Source organism: Aquarana catesbeiana, linkage group LG02, assembly GCF_042186555.1.
Source record: "Aquarana catesbeiana isolate 2022-GZ linkage group LG02, ASM4218655v1, whole genome shotgun sequence".
NCBI lineage: Eukaryota > Metazoa > Chordata > Amphibia > Anura > Ranidae > Aquarana > Aquarana catesbeiana.
In genome coordinates, this window is record NC_133325.1 from 704,454,725 (window position 1) to 704,478,417 (window position 23,693).

Here is a 23,693-nt window from a genome sequence, read left to right on the forward strand (position 1 = left end):
AGCTGCTTGCTGTGGGGCCACTCGTTTGTGCTCGTTCCCAAGCTGGCTCTCTGCATCCATATGACACAGAGAGCGCTGCTCAGCCCTGCCCCCTGCTCCCGCCTCACTGGCTGTGATTGACAGCAGCGTGAACCTATGGCTCCTGCTACTGCATCTCAGCTAATGAAGAGGGAGAGACCTGGGAGAGCCTCGGGTCCCGTGCACGTCCCTGGATCAGGATTGGGCTTAGGTAAGTAAAAGGGGGGGCTGGGGGGGAGCTGCACACTGAAGGTTTTTTTTACCTTCATGCATAGAGTGCATAAGGGTAAAAAGCCTTCAGCCCTTACAACCATGACCTGTATTATGGCAAGTGCAATTAAACAAAGTATCCATCAATGAACAAATAATTATCCAGACTTAAGAGCACTGTAATGCTCCGTACACACGGTCGGATTTTCCGATGGAAAATGTCCGATCGGAGCGTGTTGTCGGAAATTCCGACCGTGTGTGGGCTCCATCGGACATTTTCCATCGGATTTTCCGACACACAAAGTTGGAGAGCAGGAGATAAAATTTTCCGACAACAAAATCCGTTGTCGGAAATTCCGATCGTGTGTACACAAATCCGACGGACAAAGTGCCAGGCATGCTCAGAATAAATAAAGAGATGAAAGCTATTGGCCACTGCCCCGTTTATAGTCCCGACGTACGTGTTTTACGTCACCGCGTTCAGAACGATCGGATTTTCCGACAACTTTGTGTGACCGTGTGTATGCAAGACAAGTTTGAGCCAACATCCGTCGGAAAAAATCCTAGGATTTTGTTGTCGGAATGTCCGAACAAAGTCCGACCGTGTGTACGGGGCATAACTGTTGAACAGATATTGACCTACTAACCGTCACTGAAAAGACTATAGCAAAGTTATATAGAACTATAACAGGTGTAACTAGAGTCTCTAGAACTTTAACTAACTCCAAAGGATGCAAAAGAGTCCTTGCGTGCACATTATGCATACAACTCCATCAGTGGGCAAGAGTATGCGTGTCTAGTGTATGGGAACGCCTTGAAGATGGTGGAAAGTACTTGGCCCCTGATAGTTAACGTTGGCTGGCTTTCGGTGGGGCCCTTCTTTAGATGGTGCAACTAGATAAGAGTGGTCTCTATGGCATTTACTGTGTATGACAAGATATTGAGATGTGTAGCTCAGCTCATGACTCCTTTGGTCCTAATGGCTTAGTGGTCAGCAGGTTCCAGAAGTCAGGTCCCCCAGGTCCTCACACAGGGATGCAGTCCCTCAGCTCCAATCCTGGAGGCACAACAACTCTCTCCCTCAAGCTCAATCTCTGAAGGCACCTCTGGAAGACTCGGAGGCAGGCCTGTCCTCTCTTCCTGTTAGAGGTGGGCAGGCACAGCAACAGGTCCACTTAGCTCCTCTCCTGATAGCTCTGTTCCTGGCAGGTTGATAGCACAGACAACGACTATAGGCTTGCACTCTCCTCTCTTCTGGCTAAAATGACCCCGATTTTGAACAATTTTGCCCAGGAAAACTGTGAAGTTCTCCTTCACTTGGGCAGCCACTTGTGGGAATTAAAATTCACAGTTTATTAGCTTCCATGTACAAGTACAATGCAGTGCCCCTTTAAGAAGTACAATTCCCAGTTTCCTTGGAGCCTGCACAGTCTTCTCTGATGTCCCCATTGGCTCTTTCTCCTGCTCCCTTTGATTGGATCCTGCACTGCCAGTGGGGGGGGGGGGGGGGGGCAGAAAAGAGCGAGTGAGAAAATCACAGAACAGCTCTAACACAGATCCTGCAGGGGGAGCAGTTTGAGTGAGGGATGAGTCTGCACAGACCTGCTCTGCAAATCCCACACAGCCGAGAGGAGAGCCGGAACCAGCGCTCACAGTCCGCTCTTTCTCCAGCAGCAGGAGAGGGGAAGGGGGTTGGGGACGAGCGGGTGCAGGATTTCATGAAGCTGACAACACCCAGCTACATAATATTAAATATTATACATAATATTATATTTTGATCAACAAAAATGCAATTTGATTTGGATAGCTCAAGACTAATAACTACATAGTTCCATATTATGATTGAAACAAATATTTAATTCAATTAATTCTTACAAAATTCTGGTAGCATTAGTTCAATGGACATAATAAGAAAAGTAACAAGAAAAACATATATAATCCGCAATAACACGGATCCTGCAGGACCTGATATTAGATACTTCAGTTCACAGCTAGTTGATGATGTAACTCTAGTGTATAAGTTGTTACAATGCAAAACATATCACTGTAGCTATGATATGTACTTCTCCTTTTATTTTGCTTTACGATGTGACATACACCGGAAGCTTGTTCTTATCATTTGTTTTTCAGTCAAAATCTAATAAAAATCATTTAACAAAAAGAAAAACATATATAATAATTATTTCCACTCAATTTTGTGATAATTTAATAGATGTAAACTAAAATAGTATTATTTTAGTAGAGGAAGGGGTAAGATGAGCATGTACTAAGTAAATATGGTCCCAACATTTAGGGGTCTCAGTGGACTTTTTTCTGTCACCCTGAAAAATGGTTCAACTGAGGCCCCAAAACGTGTTCTCTCTTTGCACTTTACAATTATGTAGTTTAAAATGGAACCTCAATAACCTAATGAGGTTCTCCCATGTGATGTGCTTGTTTTTAATGTGAATGAGAAACAAAATGTAGCACCATATCTTAGGACAGAGATGTATCAAGGACAGGTAGAAAATCAAGCGTAGTCAAGTATCAAGCAGTCAGGCAGCATGGGTCAGCAACCGGCTGAAACTGAAAACAGTCCAAGTCAAGCAGAAGTAAAAGATACCTGGCGATGATGCCAAAAAGTAGCTGAGTCATAACAAGTACACAGGTGGGCTTACAAACATCCGACTTACAAACCACTCCTACTTACAAATGGAGGGAGACAACAGGAAGTGAGAGGAAATCTACCCCTTGAAAGGGAAATTCACTCCTGTAAGAGTTATCATGGAAAAAAGGTGTCTCCCCACTGAAGCTTTATCGCCAATCCTTGTTTCCACAACAACCTAAAATTTTCAAAATCCAATTGTCATAGGGACAGAAAGTGAGGTGAAATCTTCTGAACAGGGGCCCAGACAGCAAAACAAATGTTACAGGGGTGTTAACCCTTCCCTATGCTATCCAAAAAACGTAAGAATTATTTTTTTGGCTGGAGCTACACTCAGAAAAATATACCTGTTCCAACTCACAAACAAATTCAACTTAAGAACAAAGCTACAGACCCTATCTTGTTTGAAATCCGGGGAGTGCCTGTAAACAGATTTAAAATGGAGGTCCACCTTCAAAAAGGAAATGGCATTAAAATTCATTAAAAAAAAAAAAATGTGAAAACTTTTTTTTTTTACTTACTTGAAACCCCTGTTGCTAGGCAGTCTTCCTAATCTACCTCTTCCTGTTCCGCGGCGCTTCCTCCTCCTAAGGTGAGTGGCCCCGTTGCCTTCAGGGACCTTTTTGTGTGTCCCAGGAAACAACGGGGCCATTCACAGAGCGCCGCGCACACATGCGCAGTAGGAAACTGGCAGTGAAGCCGCAAGGCTCCACTGCCTGTTTCCCTTAGTTAGGATGGAGGCGCCGCCGGCCGATCCGATGGACGGATCGGCCTCAGGGGGGCCGACATCGTGGGCTCGCTGGACAGGTAAGTGTCCTTATTAAAAGTCAGTAGCTACAGTGTTTGTAGCTGCTGACTTTAAAAAAAAAAAAAGACCGGAGCCCCCCTTTAAGTATACAGAAACAGCCCAGCAGGTCAGGATACATACACCTTTCATCCCTTTTTCTGAGTATTTTTACACCAATTTAAACTCTACTGATGACACAGCACTAAAAATCATAATCATTCTGTTCCCGGTCATCCTGCAACCTTTTTGATAACAGTCACCCTACATTTAGTCAAACCCTTTACAAGAGTTAAAGGGGTTGTAAACCTTCATGTTTTTTCACCTTAATGCATCCTATGCATTAAGGTGAAAAAACACCTGGCAGTGACCGGCCCCCGTCTTACTTACCTGAGCCCTGGAACTTGACCTGGCGGGGACGCGCTCTCTCTCTTTTCGGGGTTCTCGGCTCTTGATTGGATAGATTGATAGCAGCGCAGCCATTGGCTACTGTCAATCAAATCCAATGACGTGGGCACTGGGGGGCGGGGCCGAGTCCTACATGTGGCGGCTATGGACGCCGAATGCTGGACTTGGGAGCGAGCCTGCAAGGTAACCCCCTCGGGATAACCAGGTTATCTGATGTGGGGAGGAGCCATGAGAGCTGCCGGGGGACCCCAGAAGAAGAGGATCTGGGCCACTGTGCAAAACGAACTGCACAGTGGAGGTAGGTTTGATATGTTTGTTATTTAAAAAAAACAACAAAAAAAAACGAACCCTTACAATCACTTTAATTGACAAAGCTCCGGAAATTCTAATCATAAGGGAAGAGACTTGAGCAAGCAAAGTTTTGTACCAACTGGAGGGGGTTATGTTGGAGGGGTCTGCAATACCTACTTATACCTACAATCATACTCCCATGACTATATTCAGATATAAGCATCCACACAAAGCTATACAGTATGTGGACACAAATGTACTTGCATAGCTAGAGTAGTACAAGTGGATACAAAGACCATCTGGTATGACATGTTGTGAAAAATAAATTACACAAGGTGACAGCACTGGAAGAAAGAGAGAAGAAATTTATTTGAATTCTGGCCCTTATCAAAATTGTCAAAACACCTTTGATAAAACTGTAGCATCTATTACCGAGTGTGCTCATTAAGCTTCTCCTTCATGTCTGAATGTTGATGTTGGCTGCCTCAGATTCTTTTCCAATCATTTATTTCACATATATTTGTTTTAGTTGCTTTAACTTGCCTGTCTAGGATCATTTCCATTTTTAACAAATAACACTACAGAAAAAATAAAGAGGCACTCAAATTTGTCAAAGGTATCCAACTTATGCAACTTTTCCACATTTCTGGATAACAGCTGGCTGGACCACTCAGTATAACTCAGCATATTGTTGATGATAATGTTAAACAGCTTTAAGTGGATAATGTTTAACAGCTTTAAGTGCAGGATAGTCTCATCATTATTGATTGTCCTGTTAATGATTTCCAAAAACAATCAAAATTGGCCAAACTGATTTTTAATTTATTTTTTAATCAAATGGGTCTGTTGATTTCTGACTGTCACCCTGGCTTCCTTGACTTAGGATGGGTACACGTCTGTGAAGATTTACCATCAACACCTAATGCTGGCATACATATGGCCATATTATCCTTAATTGTAACTATTGTTTAAGTGAAACAATCATATTTTTCTAAAATCAACCACATTAAATGGGACGCTACCTCAATAAACAAAAGTTTTAATTGAAAGAGGAATGACCGACCTTGGTGGAAAATTCAGTACATTCTGACTAACTTTATCTTTGTCTTTGTTGAGATGATTTGTCATTTTTATAATTAAATGTCATGGAAAACCATTTAAACTGTGGTTGATCTAATAATTATTAGACTTGTGCACAACGGAAAATTTTGTTCAGTTTTGGTTCGTTGTCATTCGTAAAATACATAATTTTGTTCTGTTATATTCTATATGTTACGTTAATACGTTTTCGGATAATTTGTTATTTCTGTAGAGTGTTGATATTCGTTATACTGAATCTCAAATCATGTCGAATTCATTCGTTATATGCACTATAATTTTGTTCGTATTAGTTGAAATTCGATATTTATGTATGTATATATATTCGTTATAATGATTTGTAGTTTGGAAAGTCGTTTGTTTATTGAATCTTTTAAGACACACAATGACAATATCTCTTCTCCTCTGCTCAAATACAATACAACACCCTTCTCACTCAGTTCTTAGGAATGCACTTTGCCACTAATCCAACCTACAGCACAAAATTAATCAGCTGATTGGACTGTAAGATTTACTTTGAGTTGACCTTTTGTTTCATTAGATCTTTAATAAATTACCAGATCATGCCAAATTAATTCGTTATATCCGCTATAATTTCTTTCATATTAGTTGAAATCCGAATGTCCGAAAGACGCAAAATCCGGCCAAATTTCGATTTATTACGAAACGAATTGCACAAGCCTAATAATTATTGTTTTGTTAACCACTTGCTTACTGGGCACTTCAACCCCCCTCCTGCCCAGACCAATTTTGAGCTTTCAGCACTGTCGCACTTTGAATGACAATTGCACAGTCATACAACACTGTACCCAAATGAAATTTTTATCATTTTTTTCCCACAAATAGAGCTTTCTTTTGGTGGTATTTGATCACATCTGGGATTTTTATTTTTTGCTAAACAAACAAAAAAAGATGGACATTTTTGAAAAAAAAAAAATCATGTTTAATAGTTTGTTATAAAATTTTGCAAACAGGTAATTTTTCTCCTTCATTGATATGCGCTGATGAGGCAGCACTGGTGGGCACTGATAGGCTGCACTGATGGGCACGGATAGGCACAGATAAGGCGGCACTGATGGGCACAGTTAAGGCGGCACTGATAGGCACAGTTAAGGCGGCACTGATGGGGACAGATAAGGCGGCACTGATGGGGACAGATAAGGCGGCACTGATGGCCACGGATGGGTGGCACAGATGGGTGGCACAGATGGGTGGCACGGATGGGTGGCACGGATGGGTGGCACGGATGGGTGGCACGGATAGGTACCACGGATGGGGGGGCACTGATGGGTGGCACTGATGGGCACTTATGGGCACTGGTAGGTGACACTGATGGGCACTGATAGGTTGCACTGATGTGGGTGCTGATGGGTGGCACTGATGTGGGTGCTGATGGGTGGCACTGATGGGTGGTACTGATGGGTGGCACTGTGGGCACTGATGGGTGGCACTGTGGGCACTGATGGGTAGCACTGTGGGCACTGATGGGTAGCACTGTGGGCACTGATGGGTGGCGCTGATTGTTGGCACTGTGGGCACTGATGGGTGACGCTGGTGGGCACTGGTAGGCAGCACTGCTGCCTATTGCCTTGTGTTAGAAGATCGCCGTGATCGGGACTGATGTCCCGATCACGGCCGCCGGTGATCGGGTTTTTTTTTTCCTCCTCGCGCTGTCAGCGTGAGGAGGAAAAATAGCCGATTACCGGCTCTGTTTACATCACATGATCAGCTGTCATTGGCTGACAGCTGATCATGTGGTAAGGGGTCGGGACCAACCCCTTACTCTGATCTGTGATCAGGCGAGTCTCATAGACTCGCTGATCACCGAGCGCGCCGCGCGCGCCCTGCAGGGGGCGCGCAGGCCGCTCATGCACGGGACGACGTCAATAGACGTCGTCCCGGCAATTTAGATCCGCGCTGTTGCCATCATTTGGCAATGGCCTGGATCTGAAGCTGTTAAACCGACCTAAACAATACATTCAATTTATATCTAGTCAAATAGGTCTTCACACTGTATATATCTTGGTAAATCTAATGCTTACTATACAGGTAAGAATAAAATATTGACCCATTAGAGATTTAATTGTTTTTAATGATGTGTCCTTGAAAATAAAAATAAAAAAACCCAATATGGTTTCTGATGAGACTGATCATACCTTTTAAGGTTGGGTTCACACTAGAACACGCAGCGGCTCACAGCAGGAGTCCGATGTGTCTCCATTCACAGTTTCAGTTTTTTGGGCTGAATTTGGACCTGGAACGGACCAAAAGACACACAGGGCTCCTGTGCAATTTGCACTGGAGCCGCTGCGGAGATGTGTGAACCGGCTCCGTAGAGTGACAGTCACAATCTCCCGACATGTGAATTGGATGTGGGAAAAAAATCATATTATTAAAGGACTGTTATATTGAAAGGTTGTATCATTCCGAGTATGACCAACATAATAAAAATGACCCTTTGAGCTATAGTAAATTGGAGTCTTTGCTGATGGAAAAATTGTGGGGGTATGGGGTAATCTATTGGCCTAAAGTGAAATTTGCTTAATATAAAACAAAAAACACCGTGCTAAAAAAACCAAAACAAAAGAAAGCTGCAGTTCAAATGTGCAATATACACAACAATAGGAAGAAAACAAATAAAAAACTGCGCTGAACCCTCATAATGTGTGATAAGGTATATGTGAAAAAACACCAAATATGAATAAGAATGTATATATAAAATCATAAACAAAAAATATGACACAAAAAATCCCAAATATTATTTGACAAATACCGAGTGCATATAGATCAAAAGTTGCCAAAAGCACAAAATAGTGATATTAAATTAATAAGCAGCAAAGTCCTTAGACCAGAACAGAAAATCTTCTAAGGAGATGGGAAGAGTCCCCTGATAGCTCTTCATAGGGATCAGTGTGTAAAAGTGGAAAGTGGGAAAACACCCCTCGCAGTGATCCTCCACCATTAAGAATACACGAATACATGCTTACCAGATAGTAAGCTCAACAAGCTCGTCAGTAAACCAAGGACCAGATGAACAGCGGGTATTGGAGCATCCCTTTATGTAGCGTGGCAGATGGCAGGCAAACCAGGCACATGCAGGACCTTGAATCCAGGTATCCAACCAGCATCAGGACATCACTCTGTAGATGTACACAGCACAGCACAAGAGCTTCTCATCGTATATTCTGACCGTGTGTATGCCCCATCAGACTCTCTCTGTCGAAAATTCAGACGGACTTAGATAGAAAACATGTTCTATATTTTTCCGACGGAACAAATTACTATCGGAAAAACCACTCGTCTGTATGCTGTTCCGACGCACCAAAAACGACGCATGCTCTGAAGCAAGTACGAGACAGAAGCTATTGGCTACTGGCTATTGAACTTCCGTTTTCTAGTCCCGTCGTACGTGTTGTACATCACCGCGTTCTGAACGGTCGGAATTTGGTGTGACTGTGTGTATGCAAGACAGCTTAAGCGGAATTCCGTCGTAAAAACCTTCAGAGTTTATTCCGACGGCAAAACCAGTCGTGTGTACAGGGCATAAGTCTCATTTTCATGACTTGAAATCACATATCACTAAAATTATTGCACTTGAAGTTAATCTGTATGACAAATATCTATAGGAGGGGTTTCCACCATCCCTGCTAAGTTTCATTTTGTATTTCTTTTTTTAGTTTGATATGTATTATAAGTGATGTTACATATCAGAGAGACCGGTATTGTGGTAATATTGAAGTTTATTGAGATTTCCATACATTAGAGGGTTCCACCATTATTGTTAAGTTATTGATTAGTAAGTTAGCGCTGCACTTTTTTTTTGTGGTGTGGGAACACATAACAGTGCTTAGTGGCAGGCCTTTTGCTGACACTTTTTTATTTTACCTCGAGTAGTTTATTGTAAATAGTAGAGTGATGATTACTTATTATACTAAAGATCGCCATGTGGCATTAATAAACAGACGCATTTCAGTTGGGCCCCACCAGGCCACCCCCCCCCCCCCCCCCCATGGACAATGTGCCTGGCTGCTGAGTTCATCTCCCCACCCTTGCACTCAGGAAACACTGATAGGCAGCACTGATTGGCAGCACTGATGGGCACTGATTGGCAGCACTCATGGGCACAGATTGGCAGCACTGATGGCCACCGATAAGTGGTACTGTTTGCCAGCACTGATTGGCACTGATTGGCAGCACTGATGGGCACTGATAGCTACTGCCTGGTGGCACTGATAGGTGGCAATGATTGGCACTATTTGGCAGCACTGATAGGCAGCACTGATGGGCACTGATAGGTGGCACTGATAGGCAACACCGGTTGGCACTGATAGGCGGCACTGATTGGAAACACTGATAGGCAGCACTGATTGGAAGCACCGATTGGAATTACTGATTGGCACTGATAGGCAGCACTGATAGGTGTGCACTGATAGGCAGCACTGATTGACAGCACAGAAGGGCACTGATAGGCATCACTGATGGGTGCTGATTGATGGCATTGGTTGGCACTGATAGGCGGCACTGATTGGCAGCACTGATGGGCACTTATTGGCAGCACTGATTGACACTGGTAGGCAACACTGATTGGCAGCACTGACGGGCGCTGATAGGCGGCACTGATAGGAAGAGCTGATGGGCATTAATAGGTGGCACTGATTGGAAGCACTGATTGGAACTAATAGGCAGCACTGATGGGCACCGATTGGCACTGATTGGAAGCACTGATTGGCGGCACTGATTGGCACTAATAGGAAGCATTGGTTGGCACTGATTGGCAGCACTGATTGGCACTGACATGTGGCACTGACAGGTGGCACTGATTGTCACTAATAGGTGGCATTGGTTGGCACTGATGGGCATGACTGGCACTGACAGGTGCCACTGATGGGCACTGGCACTGACGGGTGGCACTGATAGGTGGCATTGATTGGCACTGACAGGTGGCACTGATTGGCACTGACAGGTGACACTGATTGGCACTGATCTAAGAGAGGGGGAGTTTCACATTGAGCAGTCAGCGAGGCATGTAAGAGTCGCTCAGTGCTTGAAACTGTAATGTAACGTCACTGCTTGCAGAGACAAGCTGTCAAAACTTGACGCTGATGTCAGGGGTGGGCAGGACTGAATAGCTAGCCTATCAAACACAAGCTAACGGGATAGAGGCTGGGCAGCCACTCTGTGTGTGTGGCTCCGCCCCCTTTCTTAAGCAGCCCAATTATTGGCTGGTGTTTGATAGCTGATAGAAAGGGGGTGGAGCCACATACACAGAGCGGCCCGCCCAGCCCCTATCCCGTTAACTTGTGTTTGATAGGCTAGCTGTTCAGTCCCGCCCACCCCCGACATCAGCGCCGAGTTTTGACAGCTTGTCTCTGCAAGCAGTGACATTACATTACAGTTTCAAGCACTGAGCGGCTCTTACATGCCCCACTGACTGCTCAATGTGCAACTATCTCACAGGCAGTGCTCTATACAGTCTCTTGCAGCATTTTACAGCAGATCTTGAGACGCACATTAGGGTGTGCCCGGTGTGCCTTATAATTTCCTTATAATTTCTTTTCTCACTTTTTATCTTACAGCAGTCATCTCGTGAATTCCCTCCTTCCCACACTTGTTTATTATCACAGGTTTAAAGGGATCCTCTTATTCCACACCCGCTATTCCCACACATAACTCTTATATGATTATTTAATACTTATACTTCTCAGCAGCCAAGGTGATTGCACAGTCCAATTGCCTTCAAACTTGGGCCATGGGAATGGTCAGTAGATGCTGTTTAGTTGTTATGAAAATATGCTAACCCACTTACATTTCATATGATAGCATTTTATGAAGGCACACATACGTTTTTAAAAAACAGGTCTCAAGATTCGCCATATTTTTCAAAAGTCTTATAGATTACTGCTTTAGAAGCATTTAGAAAAATGACTTGTGAATTCAGTCAGAAAACCAGTAAACAAATACATTCCAAACAACATAGAGTATAACCACAAGGACAAATAATCTGTGAATATAAAATGGTACAAATGCCTCCGAGCAGAAAATGTTGTTTTATGATCACGTGTTTCATTTGTACTTTTATTTTATCCCTCATCTGGTTTATGTTTTCCTGGCATTGTTTTTCTCTGATGTTCATCTGTTATATAAAATTATTGGTATTTTGCTGCCATTACTTTCTGGACATATAAGGCAGATTATATGGTTATCAGCCAAGAATATATGCTTGATATGCATGCTTTGATCCTTTCCCCTGGCTTTTTCTATATCTATTTAGAGAGTAATGACATCATCTTTCTGTGTAGTATTTCCAGATATCTATAAAAAAATAAATAAAAGAGATAATACTGCATTACAACCGAACTTTGCTTAGTTTCAAAGTTTACCAAAGTCCATCTACAGTATGAATATAAAAAGTATATGATTAATTCACTGGAAGAAAAGGCGTTTTACCAACTGAAATAGTCCTATCTGTTTACTTTTCATTATTCCTACTCCTGCTAATCTAGCCAACAGCACGAAAAATATGCATGTTTACTATAGTAATCCACTAGATTGTGAAAGTTGTGCACAAAAAAGGCAGGCATAGAGTTTGTGACTAGTCACCAGTATTGCCTGTGGGCTCCGTGCAGCTAATTTTATTCCATTACAGACTTTTCAAGCCTTGTTCTGCACTGTGTCTCTGTGTGGAGGTGGCCATCTTGATTGTGGCAGGGCTTTGCTTCCTCACTTCAGAGCCTCCAGCAAGGAGAACTGTGCAAATTACAGTAGTGACATCACCAAAAGTGCGGCAATAAATATTGCCGCGTACACACGAGCGGAATGTCCGACAGAAAAAGTCAGACGGAAGCTTTTCATCATCTATTCTGATCGTGTGCATGCCTCATCGGACTTTTCTTTTCGAAAATTCTGACGGACCTAGAAATGGAACACATTCTAAATATTTCCGACGGAACCAATTCCTATCGGGAAAACCGCTCGTCTGTATGCTGTTCCGGCGGACCGGAAACGACGCATGCTCTGAGCAAGTACGAGACAGAAGCTATTGGCTACTGGCTATTGAACTTCCTTTTTCTAGTCCCGTTGTACGTGTTGTATGTCACCTCGTTCTGGACGGTCGGACTTTGGTGTGACTGTGACCGTCTGAGTTCTGTCGGAGAAACCTTCGGAGTTTATTCCGACGGCAAAACCGGTCATGTGTACACAGCATAAGGTATATCCCTCTCTAATTTGGAATGCTCCATTTCGCTGAACATTAAATAATCCACATTTGACTTACCTGGGGGCATCTTCCTAAAGATACAGCAACAAACCAGAAGCCCAACGTTGCTCAAGGCACCAAATCCAATAAAGCAAGAACACTAGGCTTTAAAAGCTTACTCTCAATGTATACATGGCTATACTGTATATGTCCTATAGTTAGCAACTTGAGCTAAGGAACCACACAGAGGTGCCTTGGTGGACATTATGGCTTTGCAGATGAACAAATGAACTGAGATGTTGAAACAATTTTTTTCTTTTGTGTGCTTGAGAATTTTAGTATTTCTTCACTATTTTTGATTCTGTCGGAATATGATATATTTGGCAAGCTATCAAGTTTGGTTGCCGAAAAAAACAAAACAAAGCATAATGCAGGGGAGGACATATTCGCTGTGCTGCCTGTGAAGCTATACAGAGATTCTAAAGGACAAGAGGTACCAATGCATGGAACACCAGATGAGAAGGGACTTGTGGTTGGGATAGAAAACATTTTTACGCTAGTGGTCATTCCTTCCCTCAATAATGATACATCGCTCTTTAATGGCAATTTAATAGCAGTGGGTTCAGAAGCTCTAGCCACATAAAACCAAACAATGCCAGTAAGGGACAGTTAGATTAATTATTCATTTCATGGTGGATTGTAGCAGACAATAGAGGTAAAACATGCAGACACACAAGTGTAAATTTTGCAGGCACAACCTACTGTTGGAGCTAAATTAATTCTTAATGGAGACAAAATCTGGTCTATTTACACTTGGGTAAGAGTTCTTGTAAAGTATCCCTCTGCAGTCTGTGATGATAAAAAGACATCTCAATTGTAATGCATAATGTATGATCAAAATATTATTCATTCTCTGTGCAGTTATTGATGAAGAATGGCAGAAGACACAGTGCATGCCTCGAGAAACCTGTGTTGATGTTGCGAAGGATCTTGGCACTGCCACTAACACGTTCTTTAAACCACCCTGCGTCTCTGTGTTCAGATGTGGAGGTTGTTGTAATGAAGAGGGAGTTTCCTGCCTAAACACCAGCACATCCTATATACTCAAATCGGTAACAGTATTTTACTTTGAAATTCACTTCTTCAATTTCTTTAATGGCAGCATCCAAAATTTCAAAATCATATCTCATTTGTGGATTTTACTTTGGAATGAAAATCTATTTTAACTTTTAGAAGTCTGTTACTTGAATTAAAAGAAGGAAATAGCCTTCTGTATGTACTACTGGGCTTAATTCCTGATTTGGATCTAGGGAATTTAAACCTTCTAATCTAGGCTGTTCGTAGTTTGCAATAATTTACAGTAGAGGCATAGAATGCAATGAAATGACTGTTGGCACTGTCCTCCATGTTAAAGCCCCTTTACTTTAAATATAATTTGAATAACTTATTGAAATTGTTTATTAAAACCATTCTAGAAAAATGACCTAATATATGTATAATTGCCCTTATACACCATATTACCAAAAGTATTGGGACACCTGCCTTTACACGCACATTAACTTTAATGGCATCCCAGTCTTATGCCCCGTACACACGGTTGGACTTTGTTCGGACATTCCGACAACAAAATCCTAGGATTTTTTCCGACGGATGTTGGCTCAAACTTGTCTTGCATACACACGGTCACACAAAGTTGTCGGAAAATTCGATCGTTCTGAACGCGGTGACGTAAAACACGTACGTTGGGACTATAAACGGGGCAGTGGCCAATAGCTTTCATCTCTTTATTTATTCTGAGCATGCGTGGCACTTTGTCCGTCGGATTTGTGTACACACGATCGGATTTTCCGACAACGGATTTTGTTGTTGGAAAATTTTATATCCTGCTCTCAAACTTTGTGTTTCGGAAAATCCGATGGAAAATGTGTGATGGAGCCTACACACGGTCGGAATTTCCGACAACAAGGTCCTATCACATATTTTCTGTCGGAAAATCCGACCGTTTGTACGGGGCATTAGTCCGTAGGGTTCAATATTGAGTTGGCCCACCCTTTGAAAATATAACAGCTTTAACTCTTCTGTGAAGGCTGTCCACAATGTTTAGGAGTGTGTCTATGGGAATGTTTGACCTTTCTTCCAGAAGTGCATTTGTGAGGTCAGCCACTGATGTTGGACGAGAGGACCTGGCTCACAGTCTCCGCTCTAATTCATCCCAAAGAAGTTCTATCGGGTTGAGGTCAGGACTCTGTGCAGGCCAGTCAAGTTCCTCCACCCCAAACTCACTCATCCATGTCCATGTCTTTATGGACCTTGCTTTGTGCTCTCAATATTAAACCCTACGGACTAAGACTGGGATGCCATTAAAGTTAATTTGCGTGTAAAGGCAGGCATCCCAATACTTTTGGTAACAGTGTATCTGGTAAAACACACAAGATCACCTATTAGATGAAAATTGTATAATTGTCTAACTTGAAGATATATTCAGAACATACTAAGTTTGTTTTATTCTGTTGGTTGGAGCCCTCATCTGGTTTTTGTTGCTATCTGTGTCCCCATTGGGAAAACTATCACTTTCTTGTGACCTCCTATCACCCAAACAGGAAGTGAGATAAAATGATCATTGCAATAAGTACATAGTAATAAAATGAGACAGAAGTCCTAACGCTTCCCCATTCAATCCGACAAAGAAAAAAAACATTTTGCCGAAATCCCTGAAGAATGTATGCAATTTAATAAACAGGAATGCTTTTTGTTTTTCCACGGGATAGATTTACTACTAGGGTAATAGAGAATGCTCACTTGGCAAAGTGAAACTGTTTATCAATGAATACCCACTAATGTGCAGGGAAGCTTACAAATTTTCTTAAATATTACAAAGTGTGCAGGAACAAGTCCTGCTGATATATGTTGGCGCTATATCCTGTATAATAATAATATATGAATTTTACTGGCACCCAAATGACAATCTTAAAACAAATGACAATCTTACATTATTAAAATAACAGCATTGCGTATATAAACTATTTTAAAATCAATAGTGTCACAATACATTTGACCAGCGGATGAGAATATACACACCTCTACATATAAGTTACAGTATATACCTTACAAAAATAGAGGTGTCTGCATTGTGGTCCCAATTGGCATTTATAGTATGTATCTTATGATAAATTGTGACACTATCAATTTAAAAAAGTTTATACACGCAATTGCGTTATTTTAATAATGTTGTAAAAAAAAAGATTGTCATTTTTTAATGTTTGTGCCTGTCTCATGTGGGTGCCACTAAAATCCATATATCAGCAGGACTCATTTCTGCAAACTGTGTAGTATTTAGGATATTATTTGAATGTGGCATGGGTAGAGGTCCCCCCTTTTCTCTTAAAAAAAAAATTAAAAAATTAAAAATGTGTCTTGCATATTATTGGATAACTGAAGTTAACACAGTTTTGTTTTATTCACTTTGCTAGGAGAACACTCTCTCCTCCTTTAGTAAATTAACCCCATTGCATGCTTTTATCGGGGAGAGTTTCTTTTACTTCTTCCCCCAGAAAGAAAGGAAGTAAGAGGTAATCTCTCAAAAGCCAGGGGAATTCTTAGCTGTTGTTACTGAAACAGATGTCTGCATTGCAAGGCTTCCTTGGTGAAAACTCCAAAATGTTGAATTCCTTATCATTTTCTGTTCAAGTGGTAATGGTCGCAAGAAAAAATAGAGAGAATGAATATCCCCAGGGGCAGCAAAGACATCAATAAAAAACCTGGCAAGGACCGGCCGAGATTCAATCCATCTATGGGCAGGCTGTTTGTACTGATCAACTTCAAAACAACCAGTCTGCCAGTTTTTTGCATGTGATTACTGCTGGCGGCTATAGCCACCAGCAGTAATTATTGTGTACCACGGGCAGAACACAATAACATTGCTGGAGGGATTCCACCATCAACACTGACTGTGTTGATGGTGGAATCAAGTGATTTTCTATCCTGCAACCTATAGCTGCAATAAAAATAATCACTTCATCTATCTATGGCTTGCCTTACCCAAACCAAAAAAAAAAAATGTGGCTTTACATATACTTTGCAATCATATGGTCCAGTTTATCGAGAATTAATGCTATGTTAGAAGTTTTCCACAGTAGTTAGAGGATCATCCTCATAGAAAAGGAAGAGATTTTTACTTTGAGACTATGCCATTGCTTAGAGCAGTCCCAGTTTGATTAAAAAGTCACAGTAAGTTTGGCGAGTTCTAGGACAGTGTTTCTCAACTTTTTTTCAGTCAAGGCACCCTTTAAAATTATGCACACTCTCAGGGCACCCCATTCTAAGATGCAAAAAACTAAACTAATAGTTTTACATAATGCAACAGCATCCACACACATAGGACGCCCAACATTGGAGGTGATTTACTCTTCCAAAAAAAAAAATACACCTTTGCATACTGGTACTGACTAGTATTCCAAAGTGTATCTTCTCCCTCAGTTTCTCTCCCTTGCTCAGCTAAAGTGACTCCAGTGCTTATGGAGAGGGCAGGGGAGGTGCAAACAAGAACAACATATAATGGTACACATTGAAAACCTGTGGCTTTGTGTAACTAAAAGGCAGGCTTGATCCACCCACTGGCTTGTATACAATTTTGGGGCAATTTTTTAGGCATTTTGCCAAGGCACCCCTGAAAAAATCTGAAGGCATCCCAGGGTGTCTGGGTACCAGTGGCGTCGCTAGGGGGTGGCTTTTGGGGCTATAGCCCTGTATCTGGGGCCCATAGCCCGGAGTCTCTGCAGGGGTCCTCAAGGGGAGAGGAGGCTCTCTGGGGACCCTGATGTTAGTGGGGGGCTCTCTGGGGACCCTGATGCAAGGGGGAGGCTCTCTGGGGACCCTGATTTTAAGGGAGAGGCTCTCTGGGGACCTTGATTTAAGGGAGAGGCTCTCTGGGGACCCTGATGTAAGGAGGATGCTCTCTGGGGACCCTGATGTAAGGGGGGGCTCTCTGGGGACCCTGATGCAAGGGGGAGGCTCTCTGGGGACCCTGATTTTAAGGGAGAGGCTCTCTGGGGACCCTGATTTAAGGGAGAGGCTCTCTGGGGACCCTGATGTAAGGAGGATGCTCTCTGGGGACCCTGATGTAAGGGGGGGCTCTCTGGGGACCCTAATGTAAGTGGGGGGCTCTCTGGGATATATACACGCACGTATATTACTTTATATACATGTGTATGCCCGCCCAAGCGTATGACTTTCTTTACTATGCTGCTAAGGGCTCTAGCCCCAGATCTTTTGTAGACCTAGCAATGCCCTTGCTGGGTACACTGGTTGAAAAAGGCTGATCTAGGAGATGACATGCTGGTGTCAAGATCGCACAAAGCATCTAGAACACCTGCTGGTGGTACTCTGGTCCTTGGGCAAGATTGGGTACTTCCATTATCATCAGCAGGTGTATCGCAGCACCCAACAGAACCTTGAAATTAGTCACCATCTCATGTTGGCTGCTGGAAGGCCCCATCTCTGGAGCCAATAAGGCCTTCAGCATTGTACTTGTGCACCCATTTTTATTCCTGTTTGATCTGCATCTGTACCTGTCCTGACCTGTTCTGACTTTATATTTTCTCTGCAATCCTACCCCTTGCCTGACTTCACTTTGCCCTACTTATAGTTAGTTAGCTTGTAGTTAGTCATTTGCTCCAGTTGCATGTTACACTGTTTGGTTATTGACTTATTATATGTACATGTTCTGTATTGTATGTTCACTAATAAATTGTGTTGTCTTTACTTAAACAGTGGTATCTTCCTGTGTGTAGCTCACATATCTGATCCCAACAGATCACAGGTAACCTCTTACTGGTTTCCTTATCGCTGGACTCTAGTCTGTCAACGTTCTAATTGCGTGATTTTCCTGTCTGTGAAGAGTCTTCCCCTTTTAAATATACAAAAAATACTCCCAAGCAAATCCATGAAAAAAATAATGCATGAAATGACTGACCATTTTAAATATATTTATTTTCACAGGTTTTTCAAATTTCTCTACCACTGACACAAGCACCTGAACCTGTAACTATCAAAGTTGCCAATCATACAAGCTGTAAATGTTCGCTGGTTGGTCGTCATCCGCCCACCATAATACGTAGATCAATTACATATCCGGAAGAAGGGTTAGTATTCTCACTAGCTACCTTTACTTATGATAAACTGTGGACAGTTGCAAGAGCCTCTGACTATTATTGCTGTGTGAGGGAAAGTTTTATCAGAGCAAATTGCAAGTCTGGTATTCATTATCCGTATTCTACAGAACATTTATTTTGAGACCTGATAAAACACTGCCATTTAGTTTTCCATATAAATAGCATATTTTTTGTAGATTAGGCAATGCGCCAAACTGTCCTGTTTACGCGAAAGAACATGTGGTCTTCTTTCTCTGATTCTTTGCTCTTGTTAATGAATGTAGACTGTAAAAAGAGTTAAAGGGTAAGGAAACATTTTAAACAGTAGTGAAAGCAAACAGCTAAATTCACATTTCACATACAGTATGTAAGCATAAGTTTTATTACCTGCCAGCTTGTTTCCTAATTAAAGGAGAAGTGTGGCCAAAGCTCTTTTGGTCATACTTCTCCTGTGGGTCACAGGAGTGCACTATCAGCTGACATCACAGAGCCAGTACAAGCTCTATAGGGATCCTGACAATAATGTCAAGATTCGCCCAGATGCCTGACCAGCAGCTGGCTCAGCCTCTCAGCAAGCCACTAGGTGTCAGAAACCATGAACCAGACCGAGACAGAAGTACAGTTAAATCACGGTTGTTTATTAATAAAAATAAAAAGGTAAATAGAGTAAGCGTAGTCAAAGCATAGCCAGAGTCCAGTAACCGGATCGGGTAGTCAGCCAAGCCAGAGTTCAGTAACCAGATCGGGTAATCAGTCAGGCCAGAAGTCAGGGATCCAAGTGGAGGAACAGCAAGCAGGATAAGGAGCCAGAAGGGATGTCAGCAAGCCAGTCTTTAAACAGGAACGCAGGAGATGGTTTCTTGTGATATGACCAAGGCAAAGGCAGGAAAGAAGTGAGCTGGAAGTCTTTAAGTAGGCGGGACTGACGAGCAGATCCACAACAGCTGGTTAACTGTGGAGAGAGAAGAGAGCTGGCAATTAGCCGACAGCTGAGCGGCCAGCTCAGAGAAGGAAGGGCTGAGCCAGCCCTGACATTGGAGCCTGAGCCAGCTGCTTCTGCCCCCTCCAAAGTCAAGCTTTGAAATTAAATCTTTATATTTGAAATTAAATCTTTATTATTTTGTGGAAATAGAATGGTGTGGGCAGATTTCTGCCAGTCACAGGCTGTGTCACGCCCCTCCAGCCTGTGCCTTAGAACAAGAGGGACATGAAACCTTCATTAATCTACATGTAATATCCCACCCCCATTGTGTTTAGCTGGTTAGTGGGCATGGAGGAGGAGGGAGGGAGGGAGTGGGCTGTCCTTTACCACTGTGTATACGTCCATATGTGTGACTCTAAAGTCACATGGGCTGCTCAGATGCGATGGGGAAGAAATGCTCAGTATAGAAACTCACTGACAACTGAGCATGTGTAGAGTTGCCACCGCAACTGCAAAATCCCTAGCTGGCAATTAGCCGACAGCTGAGCGGCCAGCTCAGAGAAGGAAGGGCTGAGCCAGCCCTGACAGTACCCCCTCCTCCACGACCCCTCCCCCTCAGAGGACTACCGGGCTTGAGGGGAAAACGTCTATGGAAATCATGGAGGAGGGCAGGGGCATGTACATCCGAGGATGAGACCCAGGAGCATTCCTCCGGACCGTACCCCTTCCAATGCACCAGGTACTATATGCGCCCACGGAACCTACGGGAGTCAACAATGGATTGTACCTCATACTCCTCATGGTTCTCAACCTGTATAGGGTGAGGACGTGGCACCGAGGTGGTAAAGCGGTTGCAGACCAACGGTTTCAATAAGGAAACATGAAACACATTAGAGATGCGCATACTAGGAGGAAGGTCCAACGTGTAAGCCACTGGGTTAATCCTGCGAAGGATAAGGAAAGGCCCAATAAACCGAGGTGCAAACTTCAGTGAGGGAACACGAAGTCGGAGGTTGCGAGATGACAGCCAGACCCTGTCCCCAATCTGGTAGGAGGGCGCAGGCAGGCGTCTGCGGTCAGCATGGTGTCTGTACCTATCATTAGCATGACGCAAAGCCTCCTGGACTTGTGCCCAAGTGGAACGAAGACCACGGAGATGCTCCTCTAGCGCAGGAATACTCTGCGGAACAAACGAGTCAGGCAACATGGAAGGTTGGAAACCATAATTCGCCATAAACTGAGACAATTGGGAAGCAGAATTCAATGCACTGTTGTGAGCAAACTCTGCCCATGGTAATAGGTCTGACCAGTTGTTGTGATGGTCAGAAATATAGCAATGTAGGAATTGCTCCAAGGACTGAGTGGCTCGTTCTGCGGCCCCATTAGACTGCGGGTGATACGCAGAGGAGAAAGCAAGCTGAATTCCCAGCTGTGCACAAAAGGCTCGCCAGAACCGGGACACAAACTGACTACCCCTGTCCGAGACAATCACCTTGGGTAGCCCATGTAAGCGAAAGATCTCCCAAGCAAAAATGGAAGCCAGTTCCTTAGAAGTGGGCAACTTTTTAAGTGAAATACCATGACACATCTTTTGAGAACCGGTCAACCACCATAAGGATAACCGTTTTGCCTTGGGAGTTGGGCAACTCCACAGTGAAATCCATAGACAGGTGGGTCCAGGGCCTATGGGTTGAAGGAGGCCCACTGGAAGGTGTCGTGGAGTCTTACTCTGAGCACACACGGAACAGGCAGCTACGAAGGCAGTTACATCAGCACGTAGACTAGAACACCAGAATTGATGGCAAATGGCCCAAATGAGTTGATTCTTCCCAGGGTGGCCAGCTGCCTTGGGAGAATGGTAAGTGGAGTGTCACGCAGCTGCAGTGGAATCGAGTGCTTTAATACAAAGGCAGCATCAATGAACAGGCCTGCAGCCCCAGAGTCGATTAGAGCCTGTATCTCAATAGACGACTTAGCCCAAGAAAGGGTGACCGAAGCCAGGGGCTTATCCTTCTGGATAACTGGGGACGACACAACACCACCTAAGGTCTGTCCATGACAGGACCTCAAGGTTCTGGTGTTCCCAGGACAGGTAGGACAAGACTTCAAAAGGTGACCTGCCTGGCCACAATAAAGGCACAATCTCTCCTTCCTCCTAAAGGCTCTCTCATCCGCAGAGAGACGTGGGAAGCCCATGTGCATGGGTTCATCTTCACTGACCGACTCAGTACCAGAAAGCATGGGAGGTGAGGGAGGCACCGGTGGGACTGCAAAGCTCGGAGGCAAACGTACAGGAGGCTTCCACAAGTGCTCCTTAAAAGAAAGTCTTTCTTTGAGTCTGGAGTCAATGAGGATGGCAAACAAAATCAAGCTCTCCAGCTCAGTGGGTATATCTCGGGCTGCTATCTCATCCTTGATGGAATCCGAGACAATGAGAAAAAGCAGCCACGAGGGCCTCATTGTTCCAAACAACCTCTGCTGCCACAGTACAGAACTCAATGGCGTAGTCGGCAACACTTCTCGTACTTTGTTTGATGGACATGAGGCACTTTGCAGCAGAAGTGGAGCGTGCGGAAACATCAAATACCCTTTTAAAGGAGGCCACAAACTCAGGGTAACTCAAGACAACATGTTTTTGCGTCTCCCATAGAGGGTTAGCCCAGGCCAAGGCTCTCTCAGAAAGCAAAGATATCAAGAACCCTATTTTGCTTGTTTGTGGAAAACGCCTGGGGCAGCATCTCAAAGTATATCTCAACTTGGTTGAGAAACCCTCTGCATTGAACTGGATCGCCCCCAAATTGCTGGGGAAGCGGGGGTGGAACCAGACATACCTCTAACAGAGGTAATACTCAAGGCGGTTGCCTGCACAGAGACTGGCGCAGCAGCAGGGACGGCCTGCAACTCAGGTTGTACTGGAGCAGCCACAGTGGGGGATTCCAGGTGAGCTGTGCAACTCAGGAGCATTTGTAACGCAATGGCAAACTGATCCATGTGGTGATCTTGCTCATCCAATCTGGAAAAAATATTACCAACAAGTGGATTGATTGTATCTTCTGAATTCATGGCCTTCACCTACTGTCAGAAACCATGAACCAGACCGAGACAGAAGTACAGTTAAATCACACTTGTTTATTAATAAAAAGGTAAATAGAGTAAGCCTAGTCAAAGCATAGCCAGAGTCCAGTAACCGGATAGGGTAGTCAGCCAAGCCAGAGTTCAGTAACCAGAACGGGTAATCAGCCAGGCCAGAAGTCAGGGATCCAAGTGGAGGAACAGCAAGCAGGATAAGGAGCCAGAAGGGATGCAAGCCAGTCTTTAAACAGGAATGCAGGAGATGGTTTCTTGTGATATGACCAAGGCGAAGGCAGGAAAGAAATTCTGCCAGTCGCAGGCTGTGTCACGCCCCTCCAGCCTGCGCCTTAGAACAAGAGGGAGATGAAACCTCCATTAGTCTAAATGTAATATCCCACCCCCATTGTGTTTAGCTGGTTAGTGGGCATGGAGGAGGAGAGAGGGAGGGAGTGGGCTGTCCTTTACCACTGTGTATACATCCATATGTGTGACTCTAAAGTCACATGGGCTGTTCAGATGCGATGGGGAAGAAATGCTCAGCATAGAAACTCACTGAAAACTGAGCATGGGCAGAGTTGCCACCGCAACTGCAAAATAGAGAGCAGAAGGATCAACCATGTTTTTGCAGAATACAGTACAGAAAATGAATCTCATAGTGACTGAGTGAGTATGAACAGCATGCAATACAGCATTTATTGTTAGTTTTTTACAATGTGGGTTTAGTGACACTTTAAAGTGCACTTGTGCTGGCAAACAACAATACACAATAAGGAGCTTTGTGCAGGAGTAGCTCACTATTCAACCCCTTTTCGTAGCAAGAGTGCCGCAATCTGCAGTAATCATCTCTAGTAGTTTCAGGGAGCAAATAACCTTTTCTGTGCAGTCTCTTGAATGCTAGGCCA

General features: G+C 43.6%; 1 protein-coding gene across 1 annotated transcript in view; it reads left to right on the top strand.

Annotated features, from left to right (window-relative positions):
• VEGFD (vascular endothelial growth factor D) overlaps positions 1 to 23,693 on the top strand; it is an 82,075-nt gene that overhangs the window by 42,218 nt on the left and 16,164 nt on the right. Inside the window, exons 3-4 of the mRNA XM_073616943.1 lie at positions 13,570 to 13,760; positions 18,646 to 18,788. Coding sequence (XP_073473044.1) covers positions 13,570 to 13,760; positions 18,646 to 18,788 — 334 coding nt within the window. The remainder of the gene's footprint in view (positions 1 to 13,569; positions 13,761 to 18,645; positions 18,789 to 23,693) is intronic.